The 25,631-nt window shown below is 48.0% G+C and overlaps 1 protein-coding gene across 3 annotated transcripts in view; it reads right to left on the reverse strand.

The window, feature by feature from the left end:
- Positions 1-5,242: 5,242 nt before the first annotated feature.
- The window catches only part of rpap1 (RNA polymerase II associated protein 1), a 73,426-nt gene continuing 53,037 nt past the window's right edge, over positions 5,243-25,631 (reverse strand). For all 3 annotated transcript variants that reach the window (XM_084310474.1, XM_084310475.1, XM_084310476.1), the window contains exons 26-27: positions 6,879-6,935; positions 5,243-6,111 (exon numbers count right to left, since the gene is read on the reverse strand). In XM_084310474.1, the coding sequence (XP_084166600.1) occupies positions 5,974-6,111; positions 6,879-6,935 (195 nt within the window). In that variant the 3' untranslated portion in view covers positions 5,243-5,973. The remainder of the gene's footprint in view (positions 6,112-6,878; positions 6,936-25,631) is intronic.

Below are 25,631 nucleotides of genomic sequence, written 5' to 3' on the forward strand. Positions count from 1 at the left end.
AGTCAATCAACTAGAGAATAAAAACGTTAGCCCTTTTGTTTACGATTGGATCACTGATTTGGCCCCTTAAGTCTGGAACAGAGCAGAGAAAAAGTCTGTGTGGTCTCAAAGAGACACTTCATGGCACTGCTTGGGACATTGTCAGCTGTCAAGAATATAAACCGTGCAAAAGCGTTAAATCAGATCAATCCAACAGTGAAATTAGTCAATCAGGGGTAAAACCGGCAGTAAATTGGAGACTAACTTTGCAGACAATGACTATAATTGATTTGTTGATTTTCTGGGGATGACGATATATTTTCTGCTTTGAAAAACAAATAAGACATTTTAATTACATTTCAGTATAAATAAAAGAAGGATGTTTGGAGTCCACCAAGTCTGCATCACATTCCCAGATAATTCTCTGGTTTCTTTCTAGCTTTTTGAAGGAAGAGGAAGGAAAAGCAGAAGGGATAGAGGAGAGCGGATGGGTAGATGGGGATGAGGTGGAGCACAGGGCTTACAATACTTTTTTTTTATCCACTTTCTCTCCCATTTTCTATATTTTCTCCCATCCCAATTTCGTATCATCCAATTCAACCCTCCCCTGTCACGAACGCTGTTTCTTGCCTCCCACAAGCCGGCTGCAATGTGGACTAAGTCATACATAGCACAAGTCCCCTCCGGTACTTGAGGTAACAGCAGTCGCATCTTTTCACCTGCGCAGCTCGATCTCTCAGTGGCGAGGAGTAATGCGTGGGAGGCTCACGCTGCCCCCGACACTTCCTGATTCTACTGCGCAGGCGCACCAACCGACCTGTAGAAGTCGCTGTCCACAACGCCCGATCCCCACCCATAAGTTTCCCACCCCCTAATACGGCCAATGTGTATTAGTACGGACGACCAGCTAAATTGAAAGCAATGTGGAGCGCTGGGCTCGAACAGGCGAGCCCAGCGTCTCCAGTATTCATGGCGAGCGCCTTGCCCACTACGCCACGTAGCCGCCCAGGGCTTACAATACTTAAGTGTTTTCACCACCGTCCCAAAAGGATTTTGTTGCATATAAATTCAGCCTTTTTTTCTTTTTACTACTACTGTCCTGGGACCATCTTTAAATACGTCCCAGACTATTTTCACCGCCTGCGGGACATCCTGGTGCCTGGTGGACCTGATGAAGGGTTATTGGACGAAGAGTTTGAGGAGACGTGCCGCTAAAAAGAACTCTTAAATTGTGTCACATTCAAATAATGTTGTTTCAAGACTCAGAGGGAGATGAACTGAGTTCATGACAATAAACCAAAGGACTCTGTGAACCCTCTCTCCTTAGACGCTGGGAGAGAGAGCACACCTATTTCGCCAGGAATCTGTCACTCATAAACACTGAAATCATATATTGCTCTACTGAACATTGTGGCCTGTGCTGCTAAGGGTCTCGGGACACCGAGATGCAAAGCTCTCTCAACGCAAATTCATGAATCGTCCAATCAGGTCATTCCAACAGGCGGATGAGTCAACCTGGGGTGAAATTGCACATAAATTGGCAGCAGCAGCAGATGCAGAAAACACAACCAGTGTAACACGCATGTCTGTCCTTCCCAGACCTGCAGGGTGTGTCATGTCTGTCCTTCCCAGACCTGCAGGGTGTCATGTCTGTCCTTCCCAGACCTGCAGGGTGTACGTCATGTCTGTCCTTCCCAGACCTGCAGGGTGTACGTCATGTCTGTCCTTCCCAGACCTGCAGGGTGTACTTCATGTCTGTCCTTCCCAGACCAGCAGGGTGTACGTCATGTCTGTCCTTCCCAGACCTGCAGGGTGTACGTCATGTCTGTCCTTCCCAGACCTGCAGGGTGTGTCATGTCTGTCCCTCCCAGACCTGCAGGGTGTACGTCATGTCTGTCCTTCCCAGACCTGCAGGGTGTGTCATGTCTGTCCTTCCCAGACCTGCAGGGTGTGTCATGTCTGTCCCTCCCAGACCTGCAGGGTGTACGTCATGTCTGTCCTTCCCAGACCTGCAGGGTGTACGTCATGTCTGTCCTTCCCAGACCTGCAGGGTGTGCGTCATGTCTGTCCCTCCCAGGGGTGGACAGTATACCGTAAATGGTATGGATTTTGACTATACCATCATACCTTGTGACCGGTACTAGAGCAGCTAGTCACAGCAGTAGCAATGACGTTAACGTTACTTGACGATTCACTCGACGTTTGCAGTGGTCGTTGCATAGTGTTTAATTGTACTGAGTTTTTCTCCACTTGCTCATGGACCTTGCCATATAGTTTGGGCATTTCAATTTGGCTAAGGAGGCTGAGAGGAGACTTGCTTTAGCGCAGCAATGGGCTAACGTTAGCCGCTAAGCTAACGTTCTAACGTGACTCATTATGATGAATTGAAAATGGGGGACCCTGATGTAAACAAGACGAAAGTCTTTCTCTGGTCTGCATCCCCTTAACAATTGTATGTAGGCCTACTGTACTGTACCCATTCTGCAATCTGTTAATAAAGTTTTCAATCAATCAATCAATCAATCAGACTCTGCGGCACGAGTTTGACCCCTTCAGAAGCATTTATAGACATTTTAAGAAAAATGTATATACAGTGATATACCGTTATCGTCTATGCTTAAAATAATAATTTTTTTTTAGGACCTGCTCCGAGGTCATCATTTGGCACACATGCGAACCATGCATACAATGCGTATCTGCGATTAACCCATCCCGTCGTCCTTCCCCCCCAAGGGCAGCCGGGAGCAGACAGGCGCCACGTGAGCCGCGCCAGGGGACCAATCCAAGTGCTCCTGTCCGTCTTCGTCAAGGACGCCACAGCGTTAGCGATCTTGTTGTTGTGCATGTTTTTCCATTGGGTTTATCTTATCGGGGGGGGAAACCCTTGCGAGCACGGGGAGAACATGGAAACTCCACACAGAAAGGCCTGGGAGATACCCCACCTGGGTAACTGGCATCATGGAAACCTGGTCCCCAAGCGGGATTCGAACCCTGGACCTTCTTGCTGTGAGGCGACAGTGTTAACCACTACACCACCGTGCCGTGATATAAATTTTAGAACATACTGTCCAGCCCTATGTCTGTCCTTCCCAGACCTGCAGGATGTGTGTCATGTCTGTCCATCCCAGACCTGCAGGGTGGGTGTCATGTCTGTCCTTCATAGACCTGCAGGGTGTGCAATATCACATGCGGTTTGCCTGCAGTGAGAAAGCTGTTGACGTCTGGGACGGAGAACGAAAAAGACAAATTCGATGTTGACCTGTTTGTCTCTCTTGATTCATCCTAAACCTCTTTTCTCTCAAAGGGTTTCATACCAAAATGCTGACGAGAACCTCCAAAATGTTGCTTTTTTCGTGAGCGAATGTCAGTAACTTAAAAAGTGATACACAGTTGAGTTATGCTTTCATACATGCAGTCGTTATGTAAGGCAATATTTCTCAAATAGTGACTTTTGAAATGGAACTTGTGTTGCTAAGGCAGTATGCCCCCGCTGGCCTGGGAAGCAATACTAATAATGTTCTTATTTTATCAGTGAGCTATTTCTGTTTGTGTTCCATACATGCCTTACTTTTATGTATGGAAGCCATTTATGCATACTTCCCCTTCAATGAGACAAAATTGAGACCAGATGTGAACATGTGACCGCTGTTAGTGCCCACAGGGGGCGGCAATTGTCTTTCATATGCTAATTCGATGCCAGGGTATCTCCTCTGGCAGCGAAGAAGAAACAACCATTTAACCCACAGACTCCTTCATAACAGAGAGTTCATAACAAACTAGTTGGTATTTTGAAAAATGCTCAACAAAGAACATGCCCCAAACTGTCGAGATGAAAACCTATGCGGCAGAACAATCACGTCTCAGCAGGAAATGAATAGTCTTGACAAAAAAACAGAAGTTCACACAGACAAGATGCAAGATGGACTGAAACACAAATAAGTGGAATTATGGGGAACCTGCAAACCTGTGATTAAAAGATGGTCCCTCTTACAGGCCAGCCTTCTGCAGGCATTTTGAGGGATTGAATGCATATTATGAGTGCTTTATAATAATGGTATCAGAAGATAATGCATTACGATGCTTGATATGGACACTATTAGAAGACCTTTGAAGTTCGAACTCAATTTCCTCTTGGGCCGGTGTTCTCTCTGGATAAATGTATTCAAATGAATGGTCCATCACCTCCATCTTTTCCTTTGAGGGTGGCTAGTAGGCCACTCTAAAATAGTCTACCTTACAGTAACATTGGATCTACTGTATTGGATGGATCTGGTATCAGTTGTGCCATCAGGAAAGACAGAATCTCAACAATAGCTACTGCACATGTTCCAGTCAGTTTTCTGACATTACTGCAAGGCACTAATGTGCTGTTTACAATGAACGTATAATGCAGTTAAAATGAAATGCTACTGTACCACAAAGGAAATCACATGATCACAGATCATGTCTAACCAACTACAGTAGGTGTCATGAGGTTCAGGGACAAGTCTGACATTCCTACCCTCACCGGACAGGTTCAAAGCTTTTCTTTATTGGATAATGGAAAATTAAAGACTTTATTGGTAGGATTGGATCTGTTCCCAGCTTCCATTCAAGGGCTTTTCCTCCATCTAACCTGTTGTCTAACCAAGCAGGAAACACACATGCTCACATACAGCACACAGTACACAGAGAGGAATGTACAAACACCCCATTGTTTGCGCCACTCCCTTGTGGCCATTTAGAAAATTTGATTGCATGCAGGCAATAGTTAAGGCAGCTTCAATGGGAAAGTAATGGGGTCCATGTTGGTGAGGATTAGCAGGGATTCAGAGCGGGTAACAATGTAAATAAACAATGCATGCTTGGTTTATAAAGTCTGATACTTCCAGTGGTTGTGGAGCCAGGGTAATGTCCTTCAATCAAGACTCAAGACTTTTGAGGCCACAAATAATTGTATGGTCTGTATTCACACTGTGTGTGTGTGTGTGTGTGTGTGTGTGTGTGTGTGTGTGTGTGTGTGTGTGTGTGTGTGTGTGTGTGTGTGTGTGTGTGTGTGTGTGTGTGTGTGTGTGTGTGTGTGTGTGTGTGTGTGTGTGTGTGTGTGTGTGTGTGTGTGTGTGTGTGTGTGTGTGTGTGTGTGTGATCAGTCAGTGTGGCAATCAACCAAAACAATCTCACTAAAACAGTTAAAAGGAGTTTTGTTCTACTTTATTGCAGTGTGGGGCACTTGTATGGATTACAGAGTTATCAAATAAATACAAAAACCTCTGGCGTTCTTACAAAAGCCTGTTTTATTCAAAATAGCATTTTAGGATTCAAACAGGCACTTGTAAAGATGCTAATTTGCTCCTCGTCCTCTGTCAATATTCATCCTGGCCCGTGTCCACCAGGATGCCGTAACCGCTCTGGAACTGCTGGAGAACCACAGGGGAAATCATTCCCTTCCTAAGAACCGGGGGGACACACCTACAGTAGATAAGACGGATTAGCTCAAGAGGGTTGGCTGTCTGGGAATAGGGCACGAGAGGCTTGTTTTTCCGCGTACGCATTAGTCACCGCGAGGACGACAGACGCGAAGTAGCGCCGCGTGGGAGTCAGAACTGATGTGCGGTCGTCTATCACTGTGTTCACTTTGTCAATACCCTCCACCCACTGCATTCACACGCACAACCGCGTTGGCCATAATGCTATGAAAATTAATAAGTAATCTGCTAGTCATAGACATGCATTCATAAGAAAACAAGAGAACAAAAGTAAAAGGTTAACCTCACGAGTCACATTGTTCTAGAAAGGTATATAGAATGAGATCCTCTAACTATGAGGCAAGTCAATGCAGTTCTGCTTTTCCTCCGCAGCCTGGTTTCCAATGAAAGGCAGCGGCCAGCTGTGTGAAGCGAGGCCTTCACCTCTGTCTGCAGTCATTCCAACTCGTCACAGTGGTCCTCTTCTTCCATCGCCACCCTCTTCTTCACGTCTCTCTCTCTCGGTCCTCTCGATCCCCTCGCGTCAGTCTCAGTCGTTTCCGTCCTGCGGCGTCAAGACTCTCTCCAGGCGCTTGGCCCTGATGGGAGGCAGCTGCTGGAAGGTGTCAAAGCCCAACTCCGACTGCTGCTGGGGGAGACGGAACAGCAGGAGGTGCCCCCTCAACACCTGAGAGAGAGAGAGAGAGAGAGAGAGAGAGAGAGAGAGAGAGAGAGAGAGAGAGAGAGAGAGAGAGAGAGAGAGAGAGAGAGAGGTAGTGTGAGTATTTATTTCTTTATTTGCACACATTTAAAATCAACAATTAATAGAAAGTCAGGTCAGAGGAATTGTGCAGGTAGAGACCAGAGAGACATAACATAACACATAACAGAGAGAGACGTTTGCACCCAAAGGTAGGAGACAGGATGGAAACATCAGTGGTTCAAATGGGATGAAGTGGACTTTAATAGAATGAGTGCACGCTTTTAAAAGATACGTTGGGGAGAAAGAGAAGGTGTGTGTGTGTATGTGTGTGTAGGTGTGTGTGTGTGTGTGTGTGTGTGTGTGTGTGTGTGTGTGTGTGTGTGTGTGTGTGTGTGTGTGTGTGTGTGTGTGTGTGTGTGTGTGTGTGTGCATGTGCCATCTAATTTTCTCTAATTTCAAAGGTTCAAGGACGGTTCCTGTTTCCATCATTTGGATTTTGGGATTCAAAACTGATGTTGTCAATATTCTTTTTAACTAAAAACGTTTGGGGGGCTGGCTGGCTCTGTTTTCAGTTCATAACCGTTAAAAAATAAAATAATAATAAAATAAATGTATTGATGACGCCAAAACTTATCGAGGAAGAGGAGGGACGGAAGTGCGCTGGATGAAGTGTAAAGAAAGAGGCCGTGTGCGGAGAGGAATGAAGAACAGTTCATATGGAAGGAGCACAAGGAGCACAAGGAGTGGAGTACCTCGTCAGCCAGGTAGTAGATCTTTCTCAGCATGCTGCGTCTGGCTGCTTCCACCTCCTGCAGGGGAGAGAGAGGCTTTCTGATCAAACACTCCATTCATCTGCTTTGTCAGTCTGCTTCTTTCCACGACAAATCACCTCGGACTAGAAGGATTGCTCTGAGTAGAGTGCAGACCTCTGCCAAGGCGTGACAATCTACACCTTTAGCCGTTACTTTCACACTCAATATTTTACTGGGTAAAAGAAATCGATTGGATCTGGGAAACAGATCTCTTGTCAACTATGTGCCCCCAAGAACCTACCCCAAGTTTTGTACCTCTGTATTCTACCTCACTGTTACACATTTTACTCTGTATTGTATATTGACTTTACCTACTTTTTACTTCTTAATTTTTTGTACTTACTTTCTTTTTACTGTATGTAGCACACTCTCAGGGGCTCATACAGAAACAAGCATTTCATTATAAAGTATTCTGTATTTTGTTCTGACAAATAATAAACAAACTTGAAACTTGAACTTGAACATTACGATCATCTACTTACTACTGGTTTTATGGTTTATTGAAGATTCCCAGCAACAGCCAAAATGAACACTTTACCTATGGACATCAGGGAGGCTAGCTCGCTAAATATTTTCAAAAGTAAGCTAAAACCATATCTCTTCACCTTAGCCTTTTAATACATTCAAGTTCAAGTTCTTTAATAGTTGTCATACAGAAGTACAGAATACTTTCATACAAAATGCTTCTTACTGTTACGCTCCAGAGACTGTGCTAGACAAGATAGTATCAAATAACATAATAACATAATATAGCATGAATTTAGAAGAAGAAAATGAGGTCACAGTTGTTCGGTATAGACATATGTACAATGTTCTGAGTTACCATATAATATACAATACACAATACTATGCAGTGTACTAATGTACAGTACTATCTAGTGCAAAGCAGAAATGGGATGAGGTACAATTTTAGGTACAATTTACAGTAAGGTGTACGAGTTGTAGTGCAATCCTTCATCCATAAATATAAAGTGTGGGGAGTGGGTGCTACAGTGTGTTTGTTTAAAGTGGGTGTGTGCTATAAAGTGTGTGTAGTGGGTGCTACAGTGTGTTTGTTTAAAGTGAGTGTGTGCGTGTGGATGTGTGTGCTATGTGTGTTTGGTGGTTGTTGTTGTGTAGTGTTCATTCATTGTTCGTTTAGCAGCCTGATGGCCTGGGGATAGAAGCTACTTCTGAGTCTTTCTGTGCTCGCCTTGAGACTCCTGTATCGCTTGCCTGACGGCAGCAGTTCAAAGAGGCAGTTGTTCGGGTGGCTCGAGTCCTTAATAATTCTCTTAGCCTTCCCCTTGCAACGCTTGTAGTAAATGTTCTGGAGGGTGGGGAGCCCCCCTCCAATTGTGCGTTCGGCTGAACGTGTCACTCTTTGTAGTCTGCTTTGGTCTTTTGCAGTGCTATTCCCAAACCAGGAGGTGATGTTGCCGGTCAAGATGCTCTCTATTGTACATGAGTAGAAGTTCTTAAGGATCTTCTGGCTGACTTGGAACTTCCTTAGGCGCCTGAGGAAGTAGAGGCGTTGTCGTGCCTTCTTCACCACACTGTTAATGTGTATGGTCCATGTCAAGTCCTCGGATATGTGGGCTCCGAGGTACTTGAAGCTGTTGACTCTCTCAACCGGTGCCCCGTCGATGCTGAGGGGGCTGTAGTCCTTGACCCCCGACCTCCTGAAGTCCACAATCATCTCCTTTGTTTTGCTGACGTTCAGGGAGAGGCTGTTTTCCTGGCACCATCCCGCCAGGACCTTGACCTCTTCTGTCACTTTACACTCATTACATCCACACTGTGATTACTGTATTGTAAATGAGAGCTATTTTATCAATCCCTGTCTCCTGAGCCGTTCAGCCATTGTAGTGTGATGTGTGCCTGGTGCCAGTGTATGGCAGCCATTGAGCCTGTGTAGCCCAAGGTTGGGTGCTACCAGTGGTGGTGAAGGAGGCAATTTCCACCCTACATTGGTGGGGAGCGCTTTGAGTGTCTAGAAAAGCGCTATATAAATGTAATGAATTATTATAATTATTTTATTGTTGTATCAAACAGGAAGAAAGACTGTCATATTTTAAACTGTGTGGGTATCAAACAGGAAGAAAGACGGTCAGATTTTAAACTGTGTAGGTATCAAAGAGGAAGAAAGACTGTCAGGTTTTAAACTGTGTAGGTATCAAACAGGAAGAAAGACTTTAAATATTTTTTAATAAACAAATATTTTTATTGTTATTACCTGCATTGTTTTTACACTTTTTCATATTCTCTGCATTGCCCATTTTGTCTATTTTATGTCTATTTTAACCCCATGTAAACGTAGTTGTAGTTTGTAGAGCTAAACCTATATTTGATAGTATAACTATGGGTCTAATAACGCCGTCGAGTCTCAGTGAGTTGCTTCTGGTCAACGTGCAAAAAACAGATTCTACCGTTTTGAATATGAATATAGTTTGGTTGCTTCTGAGTAATTCCAGGGAAAAGACACGAAAACAGCGTTTTTATGTAATTCAATAAACATGTTGTAATTTTTCACCTGATTATCGGATCTTCCTGAAATCAACGCTAGATTATCATTATTATCCTTCCTCGTGAATACATGAAATGTGCCCTGGAGCGTGGCGACCCCCCCCCCCCCCCCCCCCCTCCTGCAACCCAACGGAAAACAGCCTCACACATAAAACACAGATAGCTTCAATCGCGGTAGAAATAAATATCAGATCAACACAAGCTTTCATATATAGTGTCCTTACCTGGTATCTGATGTAATGCAAAAAAAATAATCCAATTTCTGATCGCCATTCCAGTTATCCACAGCGATCCTGTCTCCGACGTTGTTGGGCATTGCACTTCAACGGGCGGGCGGGGTCAGTAGTCCAAACCATCCCTACAAGCGTGTGTTTTGCCGGAGTGTTTAGGACCCGCCCCCACACCGCAGCTCGGTAGAGAAAAGAAACCCGCTTCTAACGGGGTGCAATAATGGCCGAAGGCGTTAGAGGGCGGTATAAGATCGTCTGCCAGCTCAGACACACTCAGAACAGTATGCACAAGGTGCCCCGCTGAATTATGAATGGCAATAGCGATTAAAAGAAATACAGTGAGAAAAACGTAGATCTACGTTTCTGTGACGTAGCCGGCACTCAACGGTTGGGCGACAGAAACGTAGTTCTACGTTAACGGCACTCAACCAGTTAACAGTGTTCTTAAAACAACGGTCAAGGCCCAGGACAGCTGGACTTAGTTCTGTTCCATTAGGGGCTCTGCTTGGCATCACTCTGCACTATCTCGCGTACGTGCACGCGCACTGAATAAATTCCACAAATGTACCTTTAATACCAGTATTAGTCTGACCACACCCCTCATCAGCTTACCTTCATAAGCAGGTGTGTGGTCACCTGCTCTCCTCCTTCTCGCTTTCACCACAAGGAAGTGCCTCGGTAGTACCCCACTTGACGTGTTGTTAGTTGACGTGGAGAAAAATATTGTTTACAAGGAAGGAGATACGTTGACATCATATCTTTATTTTCTCGCTCACTATTTTCGAGAAAATACGGCGATATTGTCTTCGTACTGGAGTGTCTGGAAGATGATGATCATTCTAAAAACCCTCCACCGGTTTTCGTATTGGGAGCACGCCGCTGCATGCTTCTCAACTGCAGTTCCTTGCTGTGTTTGTTGGGGTGAAACCTGTCAGGCCACAGCTGAACTGTCGGACGCGCCGCTGTTGTGAGAAGCGGTGGGTTTCAGGTTGGGTGAGTACTGTTGCTGGCGGGCTTCACTTGTCTGTTAGTGCTATGGGGGCTACTTGACAATGTTTATGGAAACCGGCCCCAGGCTAGGGTCCTTTGTTCAGCCACCTAGGCGACAGAAGACCTTGGTCTGAAGACCATTGTAGTTTTAACTAGTGGGCCGCGACCATTAACACTGGTGATCCCTGTGTGTTCTGGACGAGTGGTTATCTCTCTGTCCCGTGTTAAGCCCCTTCTTTCATATCCAAATGAGAGTATTCCTTCACGAGGAGATATGTGCATGGATGTGCGATAGCGGCAGATCCATGTTCAAGTCAGCTACACAGGCCAGTTTGGTATTGTGCTGATTCTGTCGGGTGTTGGTAAAATCACCGTTGTAAAGCAGTGTTGACATCTTGTTTCTCTTTTCTCTTAAAAAGTGAGGAGAGGTTCAGAACGGCGGCCTGTCTGGGTGAGTGTTATGTCATTGTATACATGTTCAGGTGATAGCTGCTTAGCTTACGGTTAGCCAGTCAGCTGTTAGCTGCTGCGTTAGCCTGCTGGGATCGCTGCATGGCCTACTTAGGTTGGGCCTACTGTTAGCCAGTCAGCTGTTAGCTGCGGCGCTAGCATATCGTGATCACTAGGTAACGTTAGCTTGCTGCTATAGGCCAAGGCCTGGCGCGGGGTAGCTTTAGCTCCTCGCGCGCCGCCGCGAGCTCGCTTCTGGTCGCGTGCGCCGTTAGCTCGGCGTCTCGCGAGCAGGGGCAGTAGCGCCCGAACGGTTGGAGCGGCCGTTAGCTTAATGCTACTCTGTTGAACGTGCTTTGATTATAACATGTTTTACACTCTTGACTACGACGTCATCCTTGACAGGGGATGTTCGTCGACCCTGCCCTGAGCCTGGACGGGGATTGCGTCAACAAAGAGGACTGTAGCGACTGGTTGGAGCGGCGACGCTGCCCAGTTCGAGCAACACAGGAGCGGCTGTGTTCCTACGGTGTCTGTGACTGCACTTCGCTGATCTACGTTCCGGGTAGGACAAGGTTTGACCAGACCTTATAACACGTCTTCTGGTTTTACTTTTCTAAATGTTTTGTGAATAACGATGTTTTCCAAAAACGTGTGTTGCTGCAATGCATTTAGGATATGACGCGAGTTATGTGTGGACTGTCTTTGTCACTGGCAGTTAGCTTCTCCGTGCAAATCGGGTTGTTACAGAAAATGATCTGGTTGTTGTGTGAGAAACATCATGTGTGTTTATATGTACCGTGTACTCACAACTAAGGTAACTAACCTATGAAGCTATGCTTAGTGACAAGTGAGTAAAAGAATGTTCTTTTCTCAGCCTGTGATGACAATGAACAGTGTTCACATATTAACAGGTTTTCCTGTTTTAACTGGCCGTATTAAGGGTAAAATAAGAGGATTGTGTTTCCCCCCGGTTCCCTGGGGACTTTTTCATCCTCCTATCAGACATGTTGCACTACATTGTGTCTTTTGTGTGGTAGGGATGCGATGTAACCCTTAGCTTGATTGCTGAGGTTGTGCTAAAACTGCTGGAGAAACTTTATTTTCCTGAAAGAAAAGATTGTTTGGTCGCTGTCGTGTGTGCTTAGCAAGGCCTGTGGCCGATACTAATCGAGAATTATGTATTCTCTCATTATGAAAAACGGCGTTCCTCTGTAGTGTTTTTGTCATTTTTTGTAGGTGATGATGACGAAGTGTGTGTCATGTGACCTACAACTGGGTTGGACTGGCCACAGAAGCACATGTGTATGTTGGACCGGGGCTCTTAGAGCCCTCTCTATTCTGTGTTTTTTCCTTAGTAAAAATCAGATAGCAGGTTAGCTCATGCGCTGTGTGGAGCTGTCAAACGCTTCATAGAGCTGACTATGACTGTGTCATATTCTCTTTTTGTCATTACATCGTATCATGGGTGTGGGGTCGTAAAGGGGTGAAGTGGTAACCTTTCCTCTCCTCCTTGTTTCTGTCGGTCAGGGGTACACACCCTGTCCTTCAAGGTTCCCGTCACGTGGCGGTTCGGCACGTTACGGGGGGGGGGGGGGTGGGGGGGGGGGAGTTTCCTGGTCCCACGGCCTGGTATATTGGACGTGTGCACCGCAGGAATTCCCCCGCCATAGAGTACGTCACCGTGCGCGTCTCTGTTGGTAGGACTTCCGTGTGCTGTTCAGGTCCATGTGATGGATCTGTTTCAGGGGGGTGGTCAGGGCTCCTCCTCACCAAGCGCCTATTCGGGCCTTCTGTGAGTTCGGACTCCTTCTTCCATGTGAGGGAGCCTCCATCAGAGTACAGAGCCTTCCTCCTCAGATTGTCAAAGTGAGTGGACCCTCTAGAAGGTGTCCTATTCTATTGTATATGTATTCGATTCAATTCGATTATTGAGTGTGTATGGGTTCAGTGCCTCTTCCCCGGAGAGCCCTAAAACCAATTTTTTACATGGCTCAAGGTGCAATATATTCTTTTCAATCTGTACAGCTCGCGTGGGAAGTCTCTCTGGGGATCCCCGTCTCCTTCCTATGGGAGGGTGGTGGGATGTAAAAATGTGAACAATTTTTACCCCCGGCTGTGTAGACTGGGATACATACTGTTGATGCTTCCTTCTTTTCTATTCAAAAAGTGTTGGAGTTAGGAAGTGGCACACCCCTCTTGTCGTTCCCTGGGCGCCTTGGGGATTCAATGACAGGTCTAAATAGCCTGTTCATTGATGGGGGTGTGTCCCGACGCACGTATAGTGCTAGCTCGCTGTAAACAGGCAACTGACTGGCACGCCTTGGTTGCTTGTGGTTAAAACAGCGTTTTTATAAAGCAACTGAGATGGGGGTTTTTCCTCTTCCGACGACCAAATCCCACGACCTGGGTTGGTTTTCGACGGATTCTCGTTCATGTCTGGGGGATGATGACGGGATGGATCTGAACATATGTAGAGGGGTCTCACGCCCTTGGGGTGGGCCACCAGGCGCGGTTCGCCCGAACGTCTGGGTGGCGCCTTCTTTTCATGTTAAGATCGACACGCATATCTGTCCTTTCTCCTGGAGTAGGCATGTCGGCGTGGTTAGGGCACGGGACTGGTTCTGGTCACGCTGGTCCGGATCAGTTGAACCCGTTGTCCGCCGGGGATGCAGATCTGCTGTTCTGGTACCCTGAGGGACTTGGGCTTTTTTCAGGGGAAAAAATGCCAGGTCGGTCCGGGTGTCACAGGGTTAAGCGCTATGGAGACCCTGGTTGGGTACGTTTTTACTCAGCACTGTCGTAATGGCTTACGGCCATGCCATTCTGTACACGCTCGATCTCGTCGGATCTCGGCCGCTACACAGGTTGGTCCTGGTTAGTACTTGGTTGGGAGACCGCCTGGGAATACCAAGTACGGTGTGCTTAGGGGCTGGTTCTCCATTCTTTTTCGCTCCTCTCTCACGCATGGCGAAGAGGGGCCTGTGGGGGTGGTTTTTGACCTCCTCTGGTGACCCTGTGCTTCCCGTACCGCCAGGCCCGGTCCGAAGTAATGTTTCGTCGACCCGTAGGCCTGGGTTAACCCTTTTTTGAAAACTGAAACACTTGTACTGCGGTATAGCCGGTGTATACCCGCAGGTGTGTTTTGGAGTTTTTTCTTGAGGGGTTATAGCAGGGGTCGGGAACCTATGGCTCGCGAGCCATATATGGCTCTTCTGGTGACAGCATATGGCTCCCAGAATTTTTTTTAGTAAAAAAAAAAAAAAAAAAATTATACTGGTGATATTTCTTAATAATACTGTGTCATTTAAAAGTAAACAGAAATTAGTTTTGAAGATACAGCTAATAGTATCTGTAGCTGAAGATATAGCGAGCAGAGCTGGCGAGGGAACACAAGTGGACAGAAATAAAAAATCTTCAACCTGAAGACCAGCTGATTCTTAAAACTTGGAACGAGCTTCTTGTGACATACCACACAATGCAGCGTGAGTATTGCCGTATTGACCATGTTTGGCTCTACATATGCATGTGGGCAGTCATTCTCGCATATGAGGAACATTAAGACCAACCTACGCTTACGTTTAACTGATGGAAGCCTCAACGCCTGCATGAAGCTCAACCTCACCACGTATGAACCAGATTACAAGGCCATCAGCAAAACCATGCAGCACCAGAAGTCGCATTAAAAGTAAGACATATTTAATTTATTATATGTTAAAAATACTATATGGCTCTCAATGAAATATATTTAGAAATATTTGGCTTTTATGGCTCTCCCAGTCAAAAAGGTTCCTGACCCCTGGGTTATAGGAACAACCACCGCGTTGGGTAACACCAGGGTGGTTGATTCCCTGGTGTGTTGGAGCAGTGTCAACTCCCGGGTTCACCGTTGAGGGTGCCCCTGCACGTTCATGACGTCTGCCAATCGTGTCAGCCTTCTCTGCCTCGACCCCTCTGGGTGGGGGTTTTTAAATGGAGGCTTGGTCATGCAACACCGCCAGCTTACGCTCCCTCCGCCGGGGCGGCTGTGTTCAGCTGTCCCCTCTGGCGCCTGTCTCGTCCGCAGTCTCCAGGCTAGGGTTAATAGCCTGTTGCCTGGTTTTTCCCCGGTGCGCTGCCTGCTTCCGTTGGTTAACCTTTTTTGTGTGCTTACGGCCATGCTGACTGCCTGTTGCAGGGTCAGTGTGCCAGGCGGTGTACTATTGGGGGGACGGGGCCCGCTCGGCTGAGGGGCCTTTGTCCGAATACGCTGGCGATGTGGGGGGCGGGGCACTACGTGCCCACCTGGTGGGGTCTTGATGCTGGCATCATGGACTTCTCCGGGCCCCCATTCCAGGGAGTCCAGTCCTTTTGGTGGGTCTGGGTCTTCCTTCGCGCTCCGCTGCTACGGCCTTGCCACGGGGTTGGGTTTGCCCTTGACCCCGTGATTCTGGGGGCAGTAACGAGGTTGTTCCTCCGTTCGTTCCCGGGTGGCATGCGGGTTGTGCGTGTGTGTAGTCGTGGGGTCAAGCCACGGTCTGCTCACCCTGTGCGTTGAGTTGCTTGAGTGCCTCTTCGCACGGTCGGGTCCGTCGCCCTCCCGTGAAGCCCCTAATAGGGGGGGTGCCCTCCATTAGGGTGGGTCGGGGGGGCTCGGCCCTCCCTGTTCTGATGGTTGTGGGGGGCTGTCAGCGGGGTGTATTTGTCGGCCAGTGGCTCCGCTTGGCCTCCCTTTGTGCAGAGTGATGCCAAGCAGAGCCCCTAATGGAACAGAACGTTAGGTTATAGCTATAACCAAGTTCTGTTAATTAGGGGTGACGCTTGGCATCCGACGGCCGCTGCAGCCCTTGACCTCACCTTGTGGTGAAAGCTTGGGAAGGAGGAGAGCAGGTGACCACACACCTGCTTATGAAGGTAAGCTGATGAGGGGTGTTGTGAAGGGCCAGATTAAACCGAATATATATATTTATTTATATATATATATTTAATTGTATTTGTATATTCTCTAATATTCCCTGATATCCCTTGTATATTCCTTGTACAATATGCATTGAATATCCATTCTAGCCTACTGAACATCCCATAATAGTCTCCATTCTACTATTGGTCGAGACCTTGGTGCCAGGCTGCCATACCCCCCAGACCCAGTTCAAACGTACCGCTCAACATGTACGAACAAGTCCTAGTTCCGCGTAGGAATCTGGCTACCGCACCACAAAGGGTACTATTTGTTCATAGTGCGTATATATACTGCGCTACTAAAGTAGGACTTTCTTTTAGTCCAGTTTCTTACCCTCCAATAGAGTGACAGACGTAAAGCCTCCCCGCGACGCCACGTGTGGGAGTACGGCCAAGTTCGGCCTACCATCGGTATTGAGACATCGTGTATATTAATATTTGAATAGTCATATTTGGCACTATATCGTCGAGTTGGACGTAGTCTATTAAGCTAATAATAGTCTATTCATATGTAGTGCTTCGTGCGGTGAGAATACTATCGTAGTCAGTCCCCCCATCGTTTCGGGTAGAACTGGCTGCTTATCCAGGGTGGCCGACCCCATGTGAGGCTGCACCCGAGGAGCCCCAGAGCCGACGAGCGAGTGGACCTGCATACCGGATTATTCTACCGACGACAGCCCGCCTTCCCAGGCACGGATTATGCTTTGTATACAGTGATTATTCTATGGATAAAGACCAACACTGCCGTGTGTTGGAAACCCCCCCCCCCCCGGAGAGGACGACAGGTGAGGAGACGCTCTACACGACGAGGTCGCTTCACGTCTCTCCATCGTGGACCGGAGGAAGCCGGCCCACAGAGAGTCCAACTGCTTTCATCTGTGGATCGAGGATCGCTGAGGCACCGAGCCGCACAACCGTGGGTTCTCCCAGGATACCCTCGGCCAGACGGATACAGCCAGACTCTACCCCCCCCCCCCCCCTTCTCCAGTTGTCTTACAAGCGACCGGAATTCCCCCCTAGTGTATCCAGTTCTATAATCATTAAAGTATCATTGCTATTATTCCTTAAATATTCCAGGTTGTATATTTACCGCCTGCGCCACCAGAGATTGGACGTTCTCTATTGATATACCAACGAATACTCATTTGCCATAAAAGTGCATCCTATTTCAAATCATAAATGTAATTAAGTGATTGCTCTACATACCTTTTGCTATGTATTAATTATTATTAAACGCAGACTTTCGACTTGGTACATTTGTGTTGGATCGTTTCATCTACGTGGGAGTGTTTACCATAATTATTTATGCCTAGTACTGGGTGGCCAGAGTCTAAAGTACAAGAGGTAGTGGTAGTAAGTATCATATCTAACAATACAGTCAGGGAATTGTACCCCTCAGTTACAATTGGTCCTTCGAGCCGGATGGTAATTAGTGTAATATTAATATAGTGTTATTAATATTGAAATGGCCTATGATGAACACTCCACGAAACGATCCTCCTAACCAACGCCCGCAGCGCGAACGACGGCTCCCTCAGTACTTAGAGGCTTACGCTGTCAGTCAACAACCTAGTCTTCTACTAACAGTAAACGCGGTAAAACTAGAAAGTAAAAGTATGTCTAACCCCAACGCCCAGACTACCCCGACCATAGAGGCCCCTACGGGTTCTAATGCAACTGACCAGGCTCACGGTGGGGACCAGTGGGAACCAGACATGACTTCACACCCCGCCAGTACTGAAGAAGTAGTCCCCGATGAGTCCCGGGAGGAATACAACGCTACCGAGAGAGAACTCGGCACGGAAGAAGACGGGGAGAGCACCGTGGAGATAGAGCTCCAAGGCTCCGCAAGGAGTACCCCGAGGGAAGGCTCCCCTATACAACCGCCTTCTCCCAGCGAGGCAGAGAGGACCCTACAGCAGGCCTTCCTCATCAGCCTGAACGCCGCTGCTGAACGCGACCGACTGCAGATCCAGCAGCGGAGCGAAGAAGAGCATATACGTCTAGAAATAAGACGCATTCAGATGGAAGAGAATGTGGCCCGAGACCGAGCAGACAGCCAGCGAGCAGCTGCTGGTGCTCTACGGGACGCAGAGCGCGACAGACAGCAAGCGCAACTAATAGAACAGCTGATCAGACGGACAACACCCTCTCCCTCCGCCAGAGGCTCCAGGAACTCGTCTAGACACACCTCCAGGGCGGCATCCCCTAGCCGAGTAAACAACCCTGAACTTGACCAACAGACGAGGTCTATACCCCCCACAGACCACCTCCCCCCACCGGTCCAAGCGAGACCTAGCAACCGGGAAGGAGCAGCATATCCTGTGGAGAGGCTAAACCAGAGACTACAAGCACTGGATGACCTAACTGAAGACGAAGAGGAAGAGGAGGAGAACCACGCCCGACGAGAGCACAGTACTCTACCGGCCCAGGAGGTCCGGTACAGCCCAGGCTATACTCCCGCGGAGCTGCGCTACAGACCCCCGACTCTATACACGGGTGAGCACGACGCACGACCCGCACCGAGGAACAGCACCTGGACAAGCGGGCCATGGTACACTGCCGGTACCAGCCCATACCAAGGAGCGGGAGGAGACTCGCCTAGGAGGCCTCTCCCCCAACGCTCGCCGATGTATCCACAGTCAGCGTCATACATTGGCACGCCTATGGTACCCGACTTCACCCAAGAGAACCGGGCCCAGTATACAGAACTCTGCATGTGTCTGGAGACCATGTTGGTGGATGTATTGGATGAACGCCATAAATACGCCATCCTACTGAAGCACTTAAAGGTACCCCGCGCACATAATATAGCGCTCGCCTACGCGACTTCCACCACCCCATACACAGCAGCGCTGGTAGCATTGGACCAGAGGTATGGGCGCATATGGGATTACGTGATCCAGGAGATCCGACACATCGACCGCTTACCCCCAGCAATAGACAATCGAGCACTGGACGACCTGTCCATCAGAGTGCAGTCCCTGGTAGGGATGTTGGGAGCGCAGAGAGAGAAGGGGAGGCATGAACTTTACGCCAACTCAAATGTGGAAAGGATCTTGGAGAAGCTGCCGCCCGCTCGACAGGAGCGTTTTAGGCGGCAGAGAGACCACCGAGACCCGAATGGCCCCGAACCGAACCTCCTCGATCTAGCAGACTTCCTGGCGAGAGAAGTCAGCAGCCTACGGCTAGATACATTCGGACGGAGCACCCCTGGCTCCAGAGAAGGAACCAGACGACTAAATGATGGAAGAAGATCGGTGACTGTGATGCACCAATCGGAGTCAGTACCGAGCAGCAGGAGCCACAGTACCCCCTCCAGAACGGAGAAGTGGAAGATAGTGTGCCCCTACTGTGAGAAAGAACACTGGCTAGCGCAATGTGACTCCTTCCCCAAGCTGAACGCGGAGGAAGCAAGTCAATGGATAAAGTCCAACAAGCGCTGTTTTCGCTGTGCGCGCTCACACATGGCAGCCGAATGCCGCTTAAAGAAAAGGTGCACCAAGTGCGATGGAGCCCATCTGGACATACTTCACGACAGTAACAGAAGGCGCCCTTCACCCGCACCATCCAGCAGCAAAGCGAGCGTCATGTACATCGATCCCGCCAGCAGCAGTGGAGCCCGAGTACTCCTAAAAGTAGTGCGTGTGACACTAAGCTACCAGAATAAAGTCCTGGACACTTACGCCGTCCTCGATGACGGGTCAGAGAAGACCCTTCTGCTCGCCTCCGCTGCGGCCCAGCTAGGGCTGCGAGGAAGCGAAACCCAAATGACAATTCGGACAATAAGACGAGATTTGAAGACGATAAAGGGCGAGAATGTCTCATTCTCTATCGCAGCAAGCGGCCAGCCTGAGCGACGGTACCAGATTACAGACGCTTTCACCAGCCAAGAAATAGGACTGTCGCGGTACACATACCCCGTCGCCAAGCTGATGGAGAAATATGCACATCTGCGCAAGTTACCGATCCCGCTCATAGACAATGCTATGCCGACCCTGTTGATAGGCTCCGACCATGCAGACCTCATTGTCCCGATAGACCGGGTTCATACCGGACCCCGAGGCTGTCCTGCAGCAGTCGAGACCCGTTTGGGATGGACTCTCCAAGGCCCGCTCGCCAAATCTCTCAACCGAAGTACAGCCACTAGATGTCTCCACTCCCGAGTCACAGAGGGAGAAACCGCACTCCTGCAACACGTAGAGCGGCTATGGACCTTGGAACAAATGCCCTTTAAGAACGGAAAGAAAGACATTCGCTCTAAAGATGACATTTACGCCATTCACCTCCTCGAGACAGGGACCAAGAGAGTCCCGGTCAACGGCGTGTTGAGATACGCCACGCCACTCCTGCGGCGAGAAGGAATGCCTACTTTCCACGCCAAGACAGACGCCACAGAACGGTACCTGCTGAACACGGAGCGGCGCTTAGCCAAGAACCCCGCCCAAGAGAGTGTATACCGCGCCGAGATTGAGAAGCTCATCACAGCGGGACACGTCACAAAGATGGACATTAAAGAGGCTAACCAGACCACTGAATCGTGGTACGTGCCTCACCACAAGGTCCATCACAACGGTAAAGACCGCATAGTATTTAACTGCAGCTACCAGATCGGATCCCAAAATCTGAATAAAGAGTTACTGCCCGGTCCCACACTCGGCCCCTCCCTACTCGGCGTTCTACTCCGCTTCCGCCAGGAAAAGGTGGCCATCAGCGGGGACATTAAAGGAATGTTCCTGCAGGTGAGATTAGTAGAGGAGGACAAGCCCCTGTTACGGTTCCTATGGAGAGAGAAGCCAGGAGATGAGCACCCAGCCATCTACCAATGGGAAGTCCTCCCCTTCGGAACGACGTGCAGCCCCTGCTGTGCTACATTTGCACTACAGAAACATGTAGCAGAGGACCCAGCAGCGGACGAAGAGGTCCGACACAGCGTAAAGAACAGCTTCTACGTAGACAACTGTCTACAAAGCCTTTCAACCCAGGAAGAAGCCGAGGCTCTCCTGATTAAACTCCGCGCCTCATTGATCAAAGGCGGCTTTGATCTCAGGCAGTGGGCCAGCAGCGATCCGCAAGTACTGCGCAGCCTCTCCTCCGAGGACAAGGCAGCCAGCAGCGAGACCTGGATGGCTACAATCCCGGGAGAAGCCCAGGAGATGACCCTGGGATTGGTGTGGCGATTCAAAACAGATTCGCTTCACTACAGACACAAGCCCCTGACTACGGAGCAGGGAAGGCCGGCGGCGGCGCCGACCACCAGACGGAGTGTGTACACAACACTCGCCCGACAATATGACCCGCTAGGATGTATTCTACCGTACACCACCAGGGCAAAAATGATTGTACGAGCATTGTGGGACAAGGACCAGGGCTGGGACGACCCCATTCCCGCACACCTTGCATCCACCTGGAGAGAGTGGGAGATGGAGCTCCACTCACTCCCAGGCGTTAATATGCGCCGAAGCTACTTCCCACCCACGGTGAGGCCAGAGACATGTAAAATGGACTTACACGTCTTCAGTGACGCCTCAGAGGTCGCATACGGATCAGTAGCCTACTTGCGGGCCCAAGAAGAGGGGGGAGAGATCTACACAGCATTTGTCCTCGCCCGCTCGAGAATAGCCCCACGCAAGCAACAATCTATCCCACGTCTAGAGCTCTGCGCAGCCCTAGCCGGAGCGCACCTAGCCACGCTCATCCAACGTGAGCTCACCATACCGGTGTCTAGAACAATCCTGTGGTCAGATTCCACGACAGTACTCGCCTGGATCAAATCGGACTCATGCAAGTACAAAGTCTTCGTGGGAGTCAGAGTCACCGAGATTCAAGACTTAACCGAAGAGTTAACCGGAGAAACAGAGTGGCGCTACGTTGATACAAAACAGAACCCAGCTGACGTCATCACCCGGGGAATGCCCCTAGATGACCTCACCCGTCGCAATGTCTACAGTGACGGCCCAGCATTCCTAAAGCTCCCGGAAGGAGAGTGGCCCACGCCTATCCCGAGGGAAGCCAGTCAAGAGGAGGCTGAGAATAAGAAACCTATGTTCTGTGGATTGAGCACTGTTATCTCCGCAGACCCCAACATAGATGATTGCACTACCATAGAGAGTGCACAACAAAGGACATTCCTACTGCACTACCTACCGTCTCTACAGACCCGCCAGAAGTGGGTAAAGGAGAGAGACAATTTGACAGAAGGAACAGTCGTCATGATTATTGATCAATCACTGCCCAGAGCTATGTGGCCGGCCGGCCGCGTAAGCAAAGTGATCACCGGTGCCGACGGCAAGGTCCGAGCAGCTGAAGTGCTTGTCCAGGGTCGCACTTACACCCGTCCCGTGGCGAGGCTCATAGAACTGCCCCGACTCCCAGACACAATCGATGATGACCATGACCCTATAACCCTATGACTTTGTGAAGTTGACTGACCCCTACAGCAAACCCTTATGTGTAAATAGACAACGCGATTAATCTGTCTCTGCTTAACTGATTAGGTCTGGGACCAATCAGGGGGTGGCTGTTGTGAAGGGCCAGATTAAACCGAATATATATATTTATTTATATATATATATTTAATTGTATTTGTATATTCTCTAATATTCCCTGATATCCCTTGTATATTCCTTGTACAATATGCATTGAATATCCATTCTAGCCTACTGAACATCCCATAATAGTCTCCATTCTACTATTGGTCGAGACCTTGGTGCCAGGCTGCCATACCCCCCAGACCCAGTTCAAACGTACCGCTCAACATGTACGAACAAGTCCTAGTTCCGCGTAGGAATCTGGCTACCGCACCACAAAGGGTACTATTTGTTCATAGTGCGTATATATACTGCGCTACTAAAGTAGGACTTTCTTTTAGTCCAGTTTCTTACCCTCCAATAGAGTGACAGACGTAAAGCCTCCCCGCGACGCCACGTGTGGGAGTACGGCCAAGTACGGCCTACCATCGGTATTGAGACATCGTGTATATTAATATTTGAATAGTCATATTTGGCACTATATCGTCGAGTTGGACGTAGTCTATTAAGCTAATAATAGTCTATTCATATGTAGTGCTTCGTGCGGTGAGAATACTATCGTAGTCAGTCCCCCCATCGTTTCGGGTAGAACTGGCTGCTTATCCAGGGTGGCCGACCCCATGTGAGGCTGCACCCGAGGAGCCCCAGAGCCGACGAGCGAGTGGACCTGCATACCGGATTATTCTACCGACGACAGCCCGCCTTCCCAGGCACGGATTATGCTTTGTATACAGTGATTATTCTATGGATAAAGACCAACACTGCCGTGTGTTGGAAACCCCCCCCCCCCGGAGAGGACGACAGGTGAGGAGACGCTCTACACGACGAGGTCGCTTCACGTCTCTCCATCGTGGACCGGAGGAAGCCGGCCCACAGAGAGTCCAACTGCTTTCATCTGTGGATCGAGGATCGCTGAGGCACCGAGCCGCACAACCGTGGGTTCTCCCAGGATACCCTCGGCCAGACGGATACAGCCAGACTCTACCCCCCCCCCCCCTTCTCCAGTTGTCTTACAAGCGACCGGAATTCCCCCCTAGTGTATCCAGTTCTATAATCATTAAAGTATCATTGCTATTATTCCTTAAATATTCCAGGTTGTATATTTACCGCCTGCGCCACCAGAGATTGGACGTTCTCTATTGATATACCAACGAATACTCATTTGCCATAAAAGTGCATCCTATTTCAAATCATAAATGTAATTAAGTGATTGCTCTACATACCTTTTGCTATGTATTAATTATTATTAAACGCAGACTTTCGACTTGGTACATTTGTGTTGGATCGTTTCATCTACGTGGGAGTGTTTACCATAATTATTTATGCCTAGTACTGGGTGGCCAGAGTCTAAAGTACAAGAGGTAGTGGTAGTAAGTATCATATCTAACAATACAGTCAGGGAATTGTACCCCTCAGTTACAAGGGGTGTTGTCAGACTAATACTGGTATTAAAGGTACATTTGTGGAATTTATTCAGTGCGCGTGCACGTACGCGAGATAGTGCAGAGTGATGCCAAGCGTCACCCCTAATTAACAGAACTTGGTTATAGCTATAACCTAACGATATGACACGTCCAAGAAGAATCACATCTTGTTCTCTTCATATCAGTCTTGTGTGAGACATGACAAAACCCCTAAACCCATCTTTGTTTTAATTTTCTCATCTTTGTTTTCATTTGTGATTCCCAGCTGGTACTTAACTCATTGGGGGCCAACAGCAGAGGGCGCTGATGGCCCTTCAGCGCCAGTGCTTTATCCAATGTAGGATAGGACTTACTTGCGCGTGCTTAAAATAGATAAAATATAATAGCAATAGATCTAAATAACACGTTGATCGTCAGTGAGTTGCTTCCAGTCAACATGCACGAAACAGATAATTTTTTCATACATACATTTCCGTTTTATACCGTGATGAATATGAATATATTTCTAGAGCGTTCGGTCTAATCTCAATAAACTCCAGCAAATCGAGCTTCAATGTATTTAATTAGAAATCGTGCCATTTGTCGCTTGATTTATGAATCGTTTTCAAATAAACGCTAGATTATCGATATTATGTGTCATCATGCGCGAACAGAAGCGGGGTCTGAAAAATCGCTTCTCCGTACTTTGGTCGGCGCGAACCTCACACACACACACACACATACACGCTCCGATGGCGGTGAAAGAAACATCGGATTAACCCAAGATTCGTAACATAAAGTCCTTACCTCACATCTGATGTAGTGCAAAAAGATTCATCCAATTCCTGATCGCCATTCCAAATATTGATCACGTTTATTGATCCAACGTTATATGTCCAAAACACATAATCCACGCTGCTCCGAGTGTCCCCAGTCCATCCGTTATAACGTTACTGCATGCCCGAGAAGTAAAACCTGGAAAGGACTTCTTAGATCGATGCACAGCCCCAGCCAGAGGGATTCCAATGATGTGCAATACCATCCGGGAGACGTTAGGCGGCGGTATTTGCCCTTTGCGAGCTCAGACCCATTCGCAATGATAACGTCAGGCTGGATGGATGAAAAATGTATGGATATAGCTAATAAAATAAATATCGATTAAAACCCGAGATATCTCAGGTCTTGGCGCCCAGCGCATGGCGGGTTAACCCGAGATATCTCGGGGTTGGCCTGAAATGTGTTAATTGTAAGTCTGACCAGAGCTCTTTCTCACTTTCTGGTCAGATGCTCGTGTTTAGACTTGACTCCGATTGTAAACTGAGGATACTTTTTTTTTCTTTTTTTTTTACAATTTGACTCATCTGAATTTCTACAGTTCACTGTCTTGGCTCATTTAAAATATTCCACAACATGTGTTATACAAATAAAGCTTATTATTAGTATTAGTATTATTATTATTATTATTATTACCATCATTATTATTCACTTGTATTACTATATCTGAATGACTAGAGGTGGGGGTGTGGGGTAACGTACAAACACACACTCATTATGCACACTACTAAAAAGAGCTATGAGGATAATAAACAATGTAGGATTTCATAAGCACAATAATATGCTGTTTTAATGTACAAAGCAAGAAATGAT

The sequence above is a fragment of the Notolepis coatsorum genome, assembly GCF_963971535.1.
Source record: "Notolepis coatsorum genome assembly, chromosome: 3".
Lineage (NCBI taxonomy): Eukaryota > Metazoa > Chordata > Actinopteri > Aulopiformes > Paralepididae > Notolepis > Notolepis coatsorum.